This window comes from Pinus tabuliformis, chromosome 6, assembly GCF_031772625.1.
Source record: "Pinus tabuliformis cultivar Carrire ecotype Pingquan chromosome 6, CPIR1, whole genome shotgun sequence".
NCBI classification, from domain to species: domain Eukaryota; kingdom Viridiplantae; phylum Streptophyta; class Pinopsida; order Pinales; family Pinaceae; genus Pinus; species Pinus tabuliformis.
This window is the reverse complement of record NC_142292.1, coordinates 1,895,472,245-1,895,490,959: the sequence shown is the minus strand read 5'-3', so window position 1 is coordinate 1,895,490,959 and position 18,715 is coordinate 1,895,472,245. Positions and strand designations below refer to the sequence as shown.

Below are 18,715 nucleotides of genomic sequence, written 5' to 3'. Positions count from 1 at the left end.
TGCTTTTGGAAAAAGACACACCTCACTGTCAATAAAGACGTAGTGGCACGGATCACTTCGTAATTTACGCACTCTGGCAAGACGTCAGGACCAAATGAGGCTCCTAGTGTACAGCTGTACGCTCAGATGAAATGGTTGGTGCCAAAAACTAAACGCAGTGAAGTAGGGCCGCCCATAAAACCGCAACGAAAGACTAGGAGGGCATTGCTTGACCGAAATGAAGAGGTTTGTTGTAGTGGCCTTCCTCTCATTACATGAAATACCGTGTCCCGGAAGCCGACCTCGCGACAATACCTATACATCATGCTCTCCCCCGTCCTTCACAACCATTCTCATTCAGTTATCTTCTTGGACATAGCCCTCACTTCATTTCTAACGAAGCGAAAAAATCCACTCCATACATTTTCGGTGACACAAATTTGCACTACCATCCTACTTTTACATTTTCGGTGACAAATTTGCCCTAGTATCCTACTTTTACATAATATGGCTGGCTTCAATACTCTTTTCTGTTTCGTTTTCATGCTGGGATTGATGAGCTCAGCCTCTCCCACACGGGCACCAGCACCATCGCCCATTGCAGCAGCTCCCAACGCGTCGCCCGTTCAATCTCCAGCGGCGCCATCACCGGCTTCGCCTCCTCCTGCGACTTCCCCAACTGTTTCTTCTCCCGCTTTTGCTCCTTCCAAAGTGGCCACCCCACCAAGCTCAGCCTCCTCTCCCACAGCTCAAACTCTAGCATCTGGCCCTATGGCTCAAGGCCCAGCCACCGCTTCGCCACCGAACGCTAACAGCGGGGCTGTCTCTACCGCAACCGTAGGGAAGGTGGCCATCTTTGGGGCCGCCTTGGTTGGAGGAGCTGCCTTCCTTCTTTAAGCACTATCATCTCTAATGATGTGAAACAACCATTGAATATTCTTCAAGGACGAAATGAAGCGTGGTGAATTAGGTACAGATGTATGATGATGGGATTCATTCATGTCATTTCGACCTATGGCTGCTGCTGGTTATTGCTTGAGTGCTATATTCTTTTTTGTGTTTCATATTCTTTTTTAATAGGCTTCATAGAGCGCATAAACCCCATATTCGTTGGGCATTCTTTATTGTATAATTCTTGGATATGATAATTTTTTTAATACATAACTGTTGGAAATTTTTGTTCATTTCAAACACACAAAAAAAATAGCACAGAGAACAACGCTATGGTTTTCTACAGGATCTTAATCATATTAAATAATAAAACTATTACAGAATTGTCTTCCTCAACACAGAGGGATTTACAACAGGAACTTTAGTTCCAGAACCTGAGTCCAATATCTCAGAAAATTATTTCTCCAGCACTCCTGTGCGTTGCAAGAAAAAAGAACTCTTCTTGGCTAAAAAAAAACTCTCTACACACTACACGTCTCTGCTCTTGCATTTTCTTTTTTATATGGTGAACAACACAAAATATCTTTTCAATACGTGTTGCTTTTGCATACTTCCGTGAAAATAAAAAATAATAAAATTTAAGTTTTCACCTACATTTACCAACCCTAGTAAATATCATTAATTACACTCAAAATATCTTGCTGGAATTTAATGCATGGCTTATCACACCATCGCATCACAAGAAGAGAAGGATGTGCCACCGCCTCTATAACCTTTAGATCATGCGATTTGCGATCTGCGATCGCATCGCAAATATCGCATCGCAGATAATCAAACATGCAACGAAGGGTGACGAGGGAAAGTGCGATATGCGATCAGATCGCATCGCAGGGAAAGTCCAATCGCTGTTCAGCTGTCGGTAGATTAAAATTATCATTCCAACACCCCCCCTTAATTTTAACTGCTGGGTTTTTCTGCATACCCAGGCATTTCCTGAAATGATCAAATCTTTTCTTTGCCAATGGTTTTGTCAAGATATCGGCTAGCTGATCTTCTGTTCTGCAGTGCTGCAAAACAATTTCACCATTGTTAACCAATTCACGTATGAAGTGAAATTTGGTGTCTATGTGCTTTGTCCTTTTATGAAAAACTGAATTTTTAGACAATGCTATTGCTGAGCTATTGTCGCAGTAAATGGTTGTGCCATTTTCCTGTTCATGACACAAATCTCTGAGAACTCTTCTCAGCCATACTGCTTGGCATGTTGCTACCACATACTCTGCCTCTGCTGTTGACAAAGCCACAACTGGTTGCTTCTTGGAAGCCCATGAGATGACTCCCGATCCCATATGAAACACATATCCCGATGTGCTTTTCCTATCATCAACACTTCCAGCCCAATCACTGTCAGTGTAACCTGTCAACATGAAACTTTCAGAAGAGGAGTATAAAATACCAAACCCCTTCGTTCCATTCACATACCTTGGAATCCTCTTGGCTGCCTGCCAATGAGTCTCTTTCGGTCTTTCCATAAATTTGGAAATTAAACTCACAGCATGCATAATGTCTGGCCTAGTTGCAGTCAAGTACATAAGGCTGCCAACTATGCTTTTGTACAATTTTGGATCAAAATCCTTACTGCTGTCTTCTTTGGTCAATTTCAACCCCACTACAGTTGGAGTCACAGCTGCCTTGTTGTTCTGCATGTTAAATCTCTTTAACACCGCTTCTACATATTTATCTTGAGAAATGAAAACGCCATTTTCACTTTGGTCTACTTCAATTCCAAGAAAATATCTTAAGAAGCCCAAGTCAGTCATTTCAAATTCACTTTTCATGACTGCTTTAAAATCAACAATGAGTGAAGCGTCATTGCTTGTAAAAATCAAATCATCTACATATAAAACAACATTAATAATCTTACCATCATTATCCTTTATGTAGAGTGTGGGTTCACCATCACACTTGTCAAACCCATTGTCAATCAGATAAGCATCTATTATGCTGTACCATGCTCTTGGAGCTTGCTTCAGCCCATAAAGAGCCTTCTTGAGTTTGCATACTTTATGCTCTTGGCCTTCAACTTCATAGCCCGGAGGTTGTTCAACATAAACCTCTTCTTTCAACACTCCATTCAGGAATGCAGATTTAACATCCATCTGATAAATCTTCCATTTGTGTTGTGCTGCAATAGACAACACTGTTATGACTGTTTCCATCCTTGCTACTGGTGCAAAGGTTTCATCATAGTCTTTACCTTGTTGCTGCTTGTAGCCTTTCACAACAAGTCTTGCTTTGTGCCTGTCAATCTTGCCTTCAGCATTGCTTTTGGTCTTGTAGACCCACTTAACTCCAATGGTATTTTTGCCTTCAGGGAGGTCCACTAACTCCCATGTTTTACTCTTCTCAATTGCACCAATTTCTTCATTCATTGCTTCAATCCATTTATCTTCATTTACAACATCTTCAAAATGGACTGGGTCATCAACATGACAATATAAAGCGAATAATGAATTCAGACCGGTATTGTTACTTACCTCTCCTTGTTCATAAATCTCATTCAGATTTCTGAATCTTGGTCTTCTTGGTGTGCTTGGAGTTCCATCCGAACGTGAGGGTATATCTGATCCCTGTGGTGTGCTTGGAGAAGCACTTCCTTGACTTCTTAAGGCTGTTCGAATTCCAGATTGCGGTGTGGTTTGTTGTACTTGCTGTGGTGTAGGAGGAGCCACCAAGGAAGGATTATTTGCTTCTGTCCCTTCCTTTTCTTCTTCGTGAGACACAATTGTCTTCACATTCACTGTCTTCTCTAAGCTTCCATCCCAAGCTTCATCTTCTATGAACTGCACATCTCTGCTTACTATCAATTTCTTGGTAAATGGATTATAGAGTTTGTATGCTTTTGACTCATCACAATAGCCAATAAAGACACACTTCTCCCCCTTACTATCAAGCTTCTTTCTTAGCTGATCTGGTACATGTGCATATGCCACACAACCGAATACTCTCATGTGAGTGACAGTTTGCTTTTGACCACTCCATGCTTCTTCTGGTATTTTGTTCATGACAGCTTTAGTTGGGCATCTATTCAAGATGTAAACTGCGCAAGTAACAGCTTCTGCCCAATACTCATGCGGCAAGTGTTTTTCCTTTAGCATACTTCTGACCATGTCAAGAATGGTCCTATTCTTTCTTTCAGCAACACCATTATGCTGAGGTGTATACCTCGTGGTGAACTGCTTTTGTATGCCATTCTCTCTGCAAAAACGCAGAAAGTCTTGGGAGATGTACTCTCCTCCTCTATCTGTTCTGAGCACTTTGATATAATGCCCACACTGCTTCTCAACAAGAGTTTTGAAGTGGCGGAATTTCTCAAACACTTCACTCTTTTGTTTCAGCATATACACCCATGTCTTTCTGGTGTAATCATCAATAAAGGTTAAAACATATTTATTTCCAGAAAATGATGGTGTTTGCATCGGTCCACACACATCGGAGTGAACAATTTCCAATGGTGCTTTTGCCCTTATACTCTTTCCTGCTGGAAAGCTTTCTTTGTGTTGCTTGCCCAAGATGCAGCCTTCACAAAGGCTGTCTGGTTTCTCAATCAATGGTAATCCTTTTACCATTCCCTTTCTGTGCAATAGATTCAAGCCTCCGAAATTGAGATGTCCAAATCTCAAATGCCACAACCAATTCACATCTTTCAGTTGCTCCTGAAAGACTTCTTGTGTTACAGCCGCAATAGTTCTTCCTTCCTTCAAATCTGCCCTGAGTTTGAGAGGAAACATTCTATTGCTGGTCATCTGCACCTATGCAATGATCTTCTTACTTGGAGGTATGTCTCTAATTGTACACAAATCATCTTTGAAGAACACGTTGTAACCTTTGTTAATGAGTTGTCCAATGCTCAAAAGATTACATTTCAGACCAGGTACATAGTATACATCTGGCACAATCATCTGTTCTCCATTTTTTGCACGAATACTGACTCTTCCCTTACCCTTGACAGATATCGTATCATCAGTCCCTGTTGTTACCTCATATTTCACATTTTCATCCAGATTGGCAAACATTTCAATGTTACCAGTCATGTGATTACTACAACCTGAGTCTAAGAACCAAAAATTTTCTTGTTTGTCTTGTGCTATGTTACATGTTAACAGCACGTTCTTTGGATTCTTGTCTTCTTCATTTGCAAAATTAGCATTTTGCCTATTATTCATGTCATTTTGCTTTTTCCTACATTCATTGGCATAGTGCCCATATTTCTTGCAATAATGACATTGGACTTGGGATTTGTCATACCTTTGTCCATGAGCTTGCTGTTTGCTTGAACCTTCATCTTGGTTCTGATTGCAGCTCCTTCCACTTGTGCTTGCAGGATAATTTCTGCCTCTGTTTTGGCTTCTTCCACGACCTCTGTTATTTGCTTTGCCTCGACCTCTTCCTTGGCCAAAAGACATCTGAGTCTTGAATGCTTGCTCAAAAGAGGAATCTGTTCCTCTACTCAGTCTGTGTTCATGAGACAAAAGAGAAGCACTCATCTCATCTACCGTGAACTGTGAGAGATCTTTTGTTTCTTCTATTGCTACTACAATAGATTCAAACCTTGAGGGTAAACATCTCAAGATTTTCTCTACAATCCTTCTTTCTTCAAGAATCTCACCATGAGATCTTATCTGGGTTATTAAGCCAATAACCTGAGTGAAGAATGAATCTATTGTATCAGATTCCTTCATGCTGAGATTTTCAAAGTCTCTCCTCAACATCTGCAACTTTGCAGTCTTCACCTTCTCCATGCCTTGATAGGCAGTTTGGAGAATATCCCATGCCTCCTTGGACTTTGTTGCTGCTGCAATCCGCGGAAAAACACTTTCATGTACTGATTGGAAGAGAAAAAAGAGGGCTTTGGCATCCTTCTTCTTGTCACTCTTCAACTGGTCTCTTTCTGCTGCTGTCAAAGCAGCCAACGCTGTTGCATCTGCTGGTTCAGCATAGCCAGTTTCAACCAGCTCCCATATTCCTTGAGAAGCAAACAATGCTTTCATTGTTATGGACCAATAACTGTAGTTTTTCCCATTAAACTGTGGCAGTTGGGGATTTGTCAAACCAGTTCCAGCATCTGCCATCTTAACTTGTGAAAAAATAAAGAAGAGATACTGACTGTAAAAAATAAAACAGGCAAAAAACTTTTCTGCTGGTAAAATCTGCTCAACAAGCTTCTTACAGCTCCTACAGTGAAAAAACAAACTCTTGTTTTTTTTTTTTGACTCACTGAGTGCCTAGACTAGCTCTGATACCATGTTGGAAATTTCTGTTCATTTCAAACACACAAAAAAAATAGCACAGAGAACAACGCTCTGGTTTTCTACAGGATCTTAATCATATTAAATAATAAAACTATTACAGAATTGTCTTCCTCAACACAGAGGGATTTACAACAGGAACTTCAGTTCCAGAACCTGAGTCCAATATCTCAGAAAATTATTTCTCCAGCACTCCTGTGCGTTGCAAGAAAAAAGAACTCTTCTTGGCTAAAAAAAAAACTCTCTACACACTACACGTCTCTGCTCTTGCATTTTCTTTTTTATATGGTGAACAACACAAAATATCTTTTCAATACGTGTTGCTTTTGCATCCTTCCGTGAAAATAAAAAATAATAAAATTTAAGTTTTCAACTACATTTACCAACCCTAGTAAATATCATTAATTACACTCAAAATATCTTGCTGGAATTTAATGCATGGCTTATCACACCATCGCATCGCAAGAAGAGAAGGATGTGCCACCGCCTCTATAACCTTTAGATCATGTGATTTGCGATTTGCGATCGCATCGCAAATATCGCATCGCAGATAATCAAACATGCAACGAAGGGTGACGAGGGAAAGTGCGATATGCGATCAGATCGCATCGCAGGGAAAGTCCAATCGTTGTTCAGCTGTCGGCAGATTAAAATTATCATTCCAACAATAACAATTATTCTTTATCTCCTTCCTTCATCTTCAAGTTCGGCTCTGCATGGTTATAAATTAGGGTTTCGTGCTCAGTTTTAATGTGGATCATTCACATAAACAACTGGATGGCAGTTGTATGAACTTTCATTGACTTTTTGTGTCAACGATTTTCTATTCCCTATATATATGTAGAATAAAATCTTTATGATGTGAAAAATTTTGTGTAAAGTAATAGAGCAATAATTGTGGATGTGTTTTTATTACAGTCCGTCAATGTAGCCAAATAATTGGTTAATGTGAAATGCAATAACCTATAAATGGACAAGGCTGGGGCTATGTATGTGTTATTTAAAAAGTTACTAGCATTTGCACCAAATGTTGCAAAGGAAACGCCGTAAGGCATAAACTGAATTACGCAAATACAACAAAAAAATACTTTGATAAAGAATATAAATATATTGAATGCTCACATCAATGCCCCATTAACTAGAACCACGTAGTAGACATATCTATCAACATTAGGATTACACACAATGATCAAGAAATTTCCCATATACAAACAACACCTTCCACAACAACCTTTCTCATATCCACATTTTAAAGTAGACATATCTATCAACATTAGGATTACACACCATGATCAGGAAATTTCCCATATACAAACAACACCTTCCACCTATCAACATTAAGATTACACACCATGATCAAGAAATTTCCCGTATAAAAACAACACCTTCCACAACAACCTTTTCTCACATCCACATTTTAAAAAATGCCTCGGAACATGATTGGAATATCCCATATTTCCTTTTTCATTATGTAGATAAATCTTTCGATATTATTATTTTCATCATGAATATTGTTAGTTCATTGTTCTAAAGTGTTAGTGTGTTAAATTCAATACTACAAGTTCAACGAGTGAAAAACGTTCCTTAATTAGCATAATATGCATTTTTCTCTCACCATGTATTTTTCAATCATTCATTACAAAACTTCCATCAAAGAACACATTTCATTCATTCATTACAAAACTTCCATCAAAGAACACAAGTAACAGATTAACATGTATACTACAAGTTCAACAAGTGAAAAACGTTCCTTGATTAGCATAATATGCATTTTTCTCTCACCATGTATTTTTCAATCATTCATTACAAAACTTCCATCAAAGAACACATTTCATTCATTCATTACAAAACTTCCATCAAAGAACACAAGTAACAGATTAACATGTATTTTGTCGTCATTATTTTCATGTATTTTGTCTTCACTATTTTCATCATGGAGCCAAGAAACACTAAATCCTAGAGTGGATGTGCATTATATCCGAATTGTTGCAATGGATGTGACCTGCCATCAAAAAGAGCATTCCCATCCTCATATGAACCCCATTCTTCTTCAATTGACCACTTGATTTTATTCAATTCCCATCATTTTTGCTCCATTCATTTGCCCCATCTTGTTGTCTATCAAAGCACTTCCCTTGTCCTTTGAAGCATTACCACTAGTAACAAGGAGATCATCAAAAAACACACTTTACAACTTTGAATAGGGCTAAGACATATCACATAAAAGAGCCTTCAAGTTGCAATATTTTGTTCAAATAATGCATGCTAAGATCATTTTTCTTAAATTTCAATTTTTAATAAGTCATTGTAATATTTAAAATAATTATTTTTAAAATATGTAGTAAACTAACAAAAAAAGTATGCAATAATGTGCCAAATTATATAGAGTAAGTTATGTGGGTACTATGAAATATTCTCATAACTTTAGAAATTATAATAATTGTTATTTTATTTTTTAATTATTAATAATTATAATACATTTAATATAGATGAAATATTATTAATTAAACAGAAATCTAAATAAACAACTTCTAAAAATACCATTTTGCACTTTCAATTATATTTTAAATTATCCCACATGAATGTCAACGATATGTCATGTACTTGGTCACTATTTTTTTATTGATATCATTAATAAACAACTTTTAAAAACACCATTTAGCACTTTCAATTATATTTTAAATTATCCCACATGGATGTCAACGATATCTCATGTACTTGTTTTGTTTTATTAATGATAATGACCGTAAAAGTACATTGAAGCATATTCAATGCACCTTAGTTGCAACTTCCAAATTGTGATAGTTGTCCAGACTTCAAAGATACAGAATATACAGATATACGAAACCTTAGTTGCAACTTGCAAATTGTGATAGTTTTCTAGACTTCAAAGATACAGAATATACGGATATACGGCAACTTGCAAATTGTGATAGTTGTCCAAACTTCAAAGATACAGAATATACGGATATACGGAATGTATACAGAATATATGGATATACGGCAACTTGCAAATTTTGATAGTTGTCCAGACTTCAAAGATACAGAATATACAGATATACGGAATGTAATGCAGGACATCTTGTCACACCTGGACAATATTTAACCAGTGCTCGCTTTTATTACGTTCATTTTTAACATATTGTCATTTTTAACATACTGTCTGCATACGCAATTGGGAAAACTTGACAAATAAGACGCTAAGATAAGATTATTGCATAGATAGTTCTGGTATTGAAATAAATTGCTTCCATGAATATCATTGCTCTCCGCTAGCATGACCTCTTCCCACAATCGTGATGTACTACAAGACCACGTGTATCTCAAAAGTCATTAAATTATTCCTTGCTCCAGTGACGGCCACAGCGAGGGACCGGCAGAGGCAGAGGCAGAGCATGTTAAAGATTTCGTGGATGTGTTGCTGCAGATGACCGCTGATAACAATGATATAAAGGGAGACACCAAAGCCAAATGGGAAGCAGTTAAATTGATTATGTTTGTATGTAGATAGGAAATCTTAAATCGAGTTAAACAGCTAAATCGATTCTTTTTTATTGTAAATTTAGGAAATCTATTGGAAGGTCACATAATTGACATCCCTCTTTACCACACTCTGCCCTGTCCTTCAAATTTCAAAATATTCCCAAGAACCCCCTGAATCTACATGCAAATAAATTAACTTCAGCAATTCAATATTACATTGATTTTTAATTGACAACATAAACTGTTTTCCCATTGGTTTGTACAGGACATACTCATCGCTGGAATGGAGACGTCGGCATCCACATTAGAATGGACAATGAGTGAGCTACTCAGACATCCCCATGTCTTGAAGAAGTTGCAGCAAGAAATAGAATCCTATGTCGGAAAACGTGGCAAAGTAAACGGATCTGATGTGGGAAGGATGAAGTTCCTTCAATGTGTTGTGAAAGAGACGCTGCGATTACATCCAACGGGGCCGCTAGCGATTCCCCATGAATCTGTAGAGACCGCGAGCGTATGCGGATACAATATACCTAAAAAAACAATAGTAATCGTGAATGTGTGGACTATTGGAAGGGATCCCAATGTGTGGGGGGTGGATGCTTTGGTTTTCAAGCCGGAGAGATTCATGCATGAATTGGGTGAGCATGACCATGTTATGGATTTAGTGACAGGTCAATCAAATTTCAGGATGCTTCCCTTCTCAACAGGGAGGAGAGGGTGCCCAGGGGCCGCCATGGCTGTTTCCATGATTGACCTTGCACTAGCTCAGCTGATGCACTCTTTTGACTGGAGAGTAGATGATGATCCATCAGAGCTGGATATGACAGAAGGTGGGCCTTCTATATCAAGCCATTTTCCGCTCTTTGCTTTTCCAAAGATAAGGAAGGAAGGTCTTTGACCTCTTCCAGAATGGAATGAGATTAGCCTTGTTAAGCAAGGTGAGACATTGACAGATAGCTACCAACCAGAAAATAAAAATATTAAAGACTATCCATCAGCTTGAACATAAAACAATAATTCAATGCATATAGTGTTTGATCCATTATCTTTATGGAAAACAAGTTTCAGAAATCCCTACATGTCTAAAGGCGGTGAATGAAGTTGTGCACCTATGAAAGAAGAAGTAACATGGATATCAATCCTGACATCTAAATAAATATAAGATTTATCCAAAAAGCAGATAGCTACCAGCCCTGGCAATATCGGCGCCCGTTGGCATAAAACTTGAAGACATTTTGTCCTTCTTTCAGTAGCAAGGGAGTATCGTTTCCATCCCCGGTACCTAAATTAAAAGTAAAGACTCGGTGTTATTTTTTTATAGAGCATGCATATTCCTAGGCATTTAATGCCCTATGGCAGGCTGGTTAGCCCTTGCCTTATGAAGTACCCTGAAACCACCTCTTCCCATGTACAGCTGGGTACACATCGCTTCTTGGTTTGGCTAAGTATGCCCAACGCTTTTGCTGGTAGGACGTCACGCACCCCTACCTATTTATCCGTAGTCCTTATTGTTTAGCGCTACTCCAGGGCCCCCCTATTTTGTGCAGGTCATTGTTTTGTCGGAAATATCCCTCCCTCCAACCTAGGCGATACTCTTAAAGGTATCGGATGTCTTAAGTATATTCTGACATATTTCACAAAATTCTGAAGACCGTGTCATGTAAAAAGTTGTACAATTGCCAGCAATATAGAGTACAAAAAAGGAGCTATTCCATTTGTCTGAAAATATGGATTTTGTCAGAAAGTGGACTACTTTTTTTCAAGAATGGGCTTCAAATACAACTAGTCTCTTAAAGGTCTAATAATGAGTTTGGCATCTATGACGCTGCCATTAGAAATTGGGAGGGAAAGATTCTCCTTGTGTCTTCCCTGGGCAAGTGTGACTGTGGTAAAGAATGTATCAATTTTCAAAGAGAAGGTTATAAACTTTTGAATTTTATTAATTTTAGATTTTTTAGAAAGATACAATTAGTTTTTTTCATCTTCCCGAATGGAATAATCTGTTCTAAATGCAATTATAATGAATCTAAAAATATTTAACAAGAAGGTTATAAGCTTTTGAATCCTATTCAATATGAAACCACTCTCTAAACTAAGATTTGGGCAAAGAAACATAGACCGTTTTGACTTCTTCCAGAATGGAATGGGAACAACCCTTTTAAGGGGGACATTGAAAATTCGTACCTGGAAGATTTGAAGCACGAATATGAAGGAAAAATTTTCCTGACTAAGTTCTACTTGTCACGAAAATACTCTGTCTAACATTTTTCCATGCTCTCTCTAACATTTTCATTTCTCCTCTCTGCACTAAGCATTGTAGAGATTCAGAAGCAAATGATAATACAGATTTTCGTTCACTACATCACTGAGGCGGATTGGAAGTGTTCTATTACTTAAAAAAACACACAAATAAATTTTAGTGGTAAATAACTCATATAAATTATCTTTCTGCATCTATGATTCACTGCTTTAAACTCATTACTACAATAAATAAAATATAAAATTGATTAAAAAATTCATGGATAATAACCATAACATTTATAAAGACAACCAAACCTATCAATTATCTTGAGAAATAACAATAATCCATTGTATAGTCTCCATCCATCATCCACTATCCTGATAGAAAAAGAAAAAAAATACATACAAGTCCAAAGGCTGTGAATGAAGCTATGCATATATGAAATTAGTAATTCCTTAGGCTATGGAGCAACGTCCATATCCATCTAGACAGCTTTGCTGCTCTTGACATAACCAAGAACAATCCCTGATAGAAAATATATTTTCTTAATGCAGACCTTTTAGTATCTGTTTCTTGACATAACCAAGAACAATCCCTGATAGAAAATATATTTTCTTAATGCAGACCTTTTAGTATCTGTTTTTAATATAATCATAAGCATATTTCAGAGTCTTCAATAAAAAGGTTCTAAGTTTTTGAATTCTATTCAAAATGAAATTAGTTCTTTTTTAAACTAAGATTTACAGAGACACAGGTAGGCAAGTAGTTTTTGACCTCTTCCAGAATGGAATGAGATTAGCCTTGTTAAGCAAGGTGAGACATTGACAGATAGCTACCAACCAGAAAATAAAAATATTAAAGACTATCCATCATCTTGAACATAAAACAATAATTCAATGCATATAGTGTTTGATCCATTATCTTTATGGAAAACAAGTTTCATAAATCCCTGCATGTCTAAAGGCGGTGAATGAAATTGTGCACCTATGAAAGAAGAAGTAACATGGATATCAATCTTGACATCTAAATAAATGTAAGATTTATCCAAAAAGCAGATAGCTACCAGCCAGAACTTAAAAATATTAAAGGCTATCCATTATCTTGAACATAAAACAATAATTCACTGCATATAGTGTTCGATCCATTATTATTATTATTATTTTAATGGAAAACAAGTTTTAGAAATACCTGCAAGTCTGAAGGTGGTGAACGAAGTTGTGCACCTATGAAAGCAATAAGGCACAGTGAGAAGCAGCAACCATATCCATCTTGATATCTACCAGTGAGCGTTGCTTCCTCTTTTTTCCGGAAAAAGAGAAGAGAGAGGAATATCTATATATATATATATATATATATATATATATATATATATATATATATATATATATATATATATATATATATAGAGAGAGATATATATATATCTACAATCCTCTATATATAAAAAAAAATCTAACGATTTTCACAAACAAAAAAAAAATTACAAGAAGTTTTTGAATTCTATTTAAGTTTAAACTATTACAGAAACACACAGGTAGCTTTTGACTTCTTCCAGAGTGGAATGGCTTCAGTCAAGACATTGACAATTCATACACAGAATATTTGCAACAGGATTTCCCAAGACATGCTACTATCGGTTCTTATTGCAGCTGTAAAGGATCCAACAATTTTCAGTAAGGTTATAAGCTCCTGAATTCCATTCAATATGGAACTGTTCTATTTAAACTAAAATTTGGACAAAGACACAGGTAGTTTTGACCTCTTCATAATGGAATTGAATCAGAAAGAAGTGGTGACAAGGCTGGGACCACCATATCGATGTATTCATGTCGGTTGTTTTGAGTGGACAGAGCTATGATCTGCCTTTAAGGCAAATCTGCTGAATACAGTTATAAAGAATTTATCAATTTTCAGCAAGAAAGTTATAAACTTTTGAATTCCTATTCAATTTGAAACTATTTTTATTAACCTAATATTTTTACAAAGATACAGAGTGGAATAAAAGCAGCCATGTAAATCAAGACAAATTTGAAACACGCTTCCCAAGACCTGTTACTATCTGTTCTAAATGCAATTATAATGAACCTAACAATTTTTAACAAAAAGGTTATAAGTTTTTGAATCCTATTCAATATGAAACCACTCTTTTTAAACTATGATTTGGGCAGAGATACACAGGCAGTTTTGACACCTTCTAGAATGAAATAGGAGCATCCCTGTTAAGGGTGGACATTGAAAATTCATACCTAGAAGTTTTGAAGCACGAATATGAAGAAAAAATGTTATTGACCAAGTTCTAGGGCTCACGAAAATTCCCTGCCTAACAACATTTTTCCATAAGTTCCGGGTCTCGAGGAAATTCTCTGTCTAACATTTCCGTTTCTCCTCTGTGGACTAACCTATTGGATAGATCCAAAAATAAGTAACGATACTACAAATCTTCGTTTACCACATCAATGGGAATTGGGCAGATTTAAACTCCTATATTATTAGAATAAATATACAAATAAATGAGGGGAAAGAAAATAGGATCTGCGACTCAGCAACTGCAACGAGCTCCTCGCTGAGCCACTTCCAATTCGAACTCGGTGTAAGCAAACAATTAACAGGAAAAAGATTCGATGTGAAAATCGATACCTTACCTAACACTAGGAGGATCTGGACACTCGAGAATAGGTGGTATAGTAGCAGAAAAGGGAGTCCTGGGAGACCCGAATTCATTCGCTTTAATCTGGTATTCCGGGCTTGGAGATCTGTCCTCCCTGTCCTCTACCCCTCTCTTCCCTTCAGTTTCTCTCAACCCACCTTCACCAGGAGACTCTTTGGCTCTCGGTTTCTCCTCCTGTAAAACAAACAACCGAATATTTAATCAATCTATCCATCATAACAGCGAAGAATTCCAGCAAAAGTTCTATCCATTCATTTGCCCCATCTTGTTGTCTATCAAAGCACTTCCCTTGTCCTTTGAAGCATTACCACTAGTAACAAGGAGATCATCAAAAAACACACTTTACAACTTTGAATAGGGCTAAGACATATCACATAAAAGAGTCTTCAAGCTGCAATATTTTGTTCAAATAATGCATGCTAAGATCATTTTTCTTAAATTTCAATTTTTAATAAGTCATTGTAATATTTAAAATAATTATTTTTAAAATATGTAGTAAACTAACAAAAAAAGTATGCAATAATGTGCCAAATTATATAGAGTAAGTTATGTATGAGTGGGTACTATGAAATATTCTCATAACTTTAGAAATTATAATAATTGTTATTTTATTTTTTAATTATTAATAATTATAATACATTTAATATAGATGAAATATTATTAATTAAACAGAAATATAAATAAACAACTTCTAAAAATACCATTTTGCACTTTCAATTATATTTTAAATTATCCCACATGAATGTCAACGATATGTCATGTACTTGGTCACTATTTTTTTATTGATATCATTAATAAACAACTTTTAAAAACAACATTTAGCACTTTCAATTATATTTTAAATTATCCCACATGGATGTCAACGATATCTCATGTACTTGTTTTGTTTTATTAATGATAATGACTGTTAAAGTACATCGAAGCATATTCAATGCACCTTAGTTGCAACTTGCAAATTGTGATAGTTTTCCAGACTTCAAAGATACAGAATATACAGATATACGAAACCTTAGTTGCAACTTGCATATTGTGATAGTTGTCTAGACTTCAAAGATACAGAATATACGAATATATGGCAACTTGCAAATTGTGATAGTTGTCCAAACTTCAAAGATACAGAATATACGGATATACGGAATGTATACAGAATATATGGATATACGGCAACTTGCAAATTGTGATAGTTGTCCAGACTTCAAAGATATAGAATATACAGATATACGGAATGTAATGCAGGACATCTTGTCACACCTGGACAATATTTAACCAGTGCTCGCTTTTATTACGTTCATTTTTAACATCTTGTCATTTTTAACATCCTGTCTGCATACGCAATTGGGAAAACTTGAAAAATAAGACGCTAAGATAAGATTATTGCATAGATAGTTCTGGTATTGAAATAAATTGCTTCCATGAATATCATTGCTCTCCGCCAGCATGACCTCTTCCCACAATCGTGATGTACTACAAGACCACGTGTATCTCAAAAGTCATTAAATTATTCCTTACTCCAGCGACGGCCACAACGAGGGACCGACAGAGGCAGAGGCAGAGCATGTTAAAGATTTCGTGGATGTGTTGCTGCAGATGACAACTGATAACAATGATATAAAGGGAGACACCAAAGCCAAACGGGAAGCAGTTAAATTGATTATGTTTGTATGTAGATAGGAAATCTTAAATCGAGTTAAACAGCTAAATCGATTCTTTTTTATTGTAAATTTAGGAAATCTATTGGAAGGTCACATAATTGACATCCCTCTTTACCACACTCTGCCCTGTCCTTCAAATTTCAAGATATTCCCAAGAACCCCCTGAATCTACATGCAAATAAATTAACTTCAGCAATTCAATATTACATTGATTTTTAATTGACAACATAAACTGTTTTCCCATTGGTTTGTACAGGACACATTCATCGCTGGAATGGAGACGTCGGCATCCACATTAGAATGGGCAATGAGTGAGCTGCTCAGACATCCCCATGTCTTGAAAAAGTTGCAGCAAGAAATAGAATCCTGTGTCGGAAAACGTGGCAAAGTAAACGGATCTGATGTGGGAAGGATGAAGTTCCTTCAATGTGTTGTGAAAGAGATGCTGCGATTACATCCAACGGGACCGCTAGCGATTCCCCATGAATCTGTAGAGACCGCGAGCGTATGCGGATACAATATACCTAAAAAAACAATAGTAATCGTGAATGTGTGGACTATTGGAAGGGATCCCAATGTGTGGGGGGTGGATGCTTTGGTTTTCAAGCCGGAGAGATTCATGCATGAATTGGGTGAGCATGACCATGTTATGGATTTAGTGACAGGTCAATCAAATTTCAGGATGCTTCCCTTCTCAGCAGGGAGGAGAGGGTGCCCAGGGGCCGCCATGGATGTTTCCATGATTGACCTTGCACTAGCTCAGCTGATGCACTCTTTTGACTGGAGAGTAGATGGTGATCCATTAGAGATGGATATGACAGAAGGTGGGTCTTCTATATCAAGCCATTTTCCGCTCTTTTCTTTTCCAAAGATAAGGAAGGAAGGTCTTTGACCTCTTCCAGAATGGAATGAGATTAGCCTTGTTAAGCAAGGTGAGACATTGACAGATAGCTACCAACCAGAAAATAAAAATATTAAAGACTATCCATCATCTTGAACATAAAACAATAATTCAATGCATATAGTGTTTGATCCATTATCTTTATGGAAAACAAGTTTCAGAAATCCCTGCATGTCTAAAGGCGGTGAATGAAGTTGTGCACCTATGAAAGAAGAAGTAACATGGATATCAATCCTGACATCTAAATAAATATAAGATTTATCCAAAAAGTAGATAGCTACCAGCCCTGGCAATATCGGCGCCCGCTGGCATAAAACTTGAAGACATTCTGTCCTTCTTTCAGTAGCAAGGGAGTATCGTTTCCATCCCCCGTACCTAAATTAAAAGTAAATACTGGGTGTTATTTTGTTATAGAGCATGCATATTCCTAGGCATTTAATGCCCTATGGCAGGCTGGTTAGCCCTTGCCTTATGAAGTACCCTGAAACCACCTCTTCCCATGTACAGCTGGGTACACATCGCTTTTTGGTTTGGCTAAGTACGCCCAACGCTTTTGCTGGTAGGACGTCGCGCACCCCTACCTATTTATCCATAGTCCTTATTGTTTAGCGCTACTCCAGGGCCCCCCTATTTCGTGCAGGTCATTGTTTTGTCGGAAATATCCCTCCCTCCAACCTAGGCGATACTCTTAAAGGTATCGGATGTCTTAAGTATATTCTGACATATTTCACAAAATTTTGAAGACCGTGTCATGTAAAAATTTGTACAATTGCCAGCAATATAGAGTACAAAAAAGGAGCTATTCCATTTGTCTGAAAATATGGATTTTGTCAGAAAGTGGACTGCTTGTTTTCAAGAATGGGCTTCAGATACAACTAGTCTCTTAAAGGTCTAATAATGAGTTTGGCATCTATGACGCTGCCATTAGAAATTGGGAGGGAAAGATTCTCCTTGTGTCTTCCCTGGGCAAGTGTGACTGTGGTAAAGAATGTATCAATTTTCAAAGAGAAGGTTATAAACTTTTGAATTTTATTAATTTTATATTTTTTAGAAAGATACAATTAGTTTTTTTCATCTTCCCGAATGGAATAATATGTTCTAAATGCAATTATAATGAATCTAGAAATATTTAACAAGAAGGTTATAAGCTTTTGAATCCTATTCAATATGAAACCACTCTCTAAACTAAGATTTGGGCAAAGAAACATAGACCGTTTTGACTTCTTCCAGAATGGAATGGGAACAACCCTTTTAAGGGGGACATTGAAAATTCGTACTTGGAAGATTTGAAGCACGAATATGAAGGAAAAATTTTCCTGACTAAGTTCTACTTGTCACGAAAATACTGTCTAGCATTTTTCCATGCTCTCTCTAACATTTTCGTTTCTCCTCTCTGCACTAAGCATTGTAGAGATTCAGAAGCAAATGATAATACAAATTTTCGTTCACTACATCACTGAGGCGGATTGGAAGTGTTCTATTACTTAAAAAAACACACAAATAAATTTTAGTGGTAAATAACTCAAATATAAATTATCTTTCTGCATCTATGATTCGCTGCTTTAAACTCATTACTACAATAAATAA

General features: G+C 36.8%; 2 protein-coding genes across 2 annotated transcripts; both read left to right on the top strand.

The window, feature by feature from the left end:
* The first annotated feature begins 334 nt into the window (after positions 1–334).
* LOC149266757 (uncharacterized) lies at positions 335–1,063 on the top strand. Its single transcript, XM_089397360.1, has one exon. The coding sequence runs from the start codon at positions 487–489 to the stop codon at positions 874–876; it is 390 nt and encodes a 129-aa protein (XP_089253486.1). The 5' UTR covers positions 335–486; the 3' UTR covers positions 877–1,063.
* An 8,093-nt stretch (positions 1,064–9,156) lies between these two features.
* LOC149266756 (uncharacterized) lies at positions 9,157–17,119 on the top strand. The gene is made up of 6 exons (XM_089409065.1): positions 9,157–9,263; positions 9,534–9,678; positions 9,928–10,495; positions 15,723–15,802; positions 16,163–16,234; positions 16,484–17,119. Exons 1-6 carry the CDS (start codon positions 9,157–9,159, stop codon positions 17,117–17,119), a joined length of 1,608 nt encoding a protein of 535 aa, XP_089265191.1.
* The last annotated feature ends 1,596 nt before the right edge of the window (positions 17,120–18,715 follow it).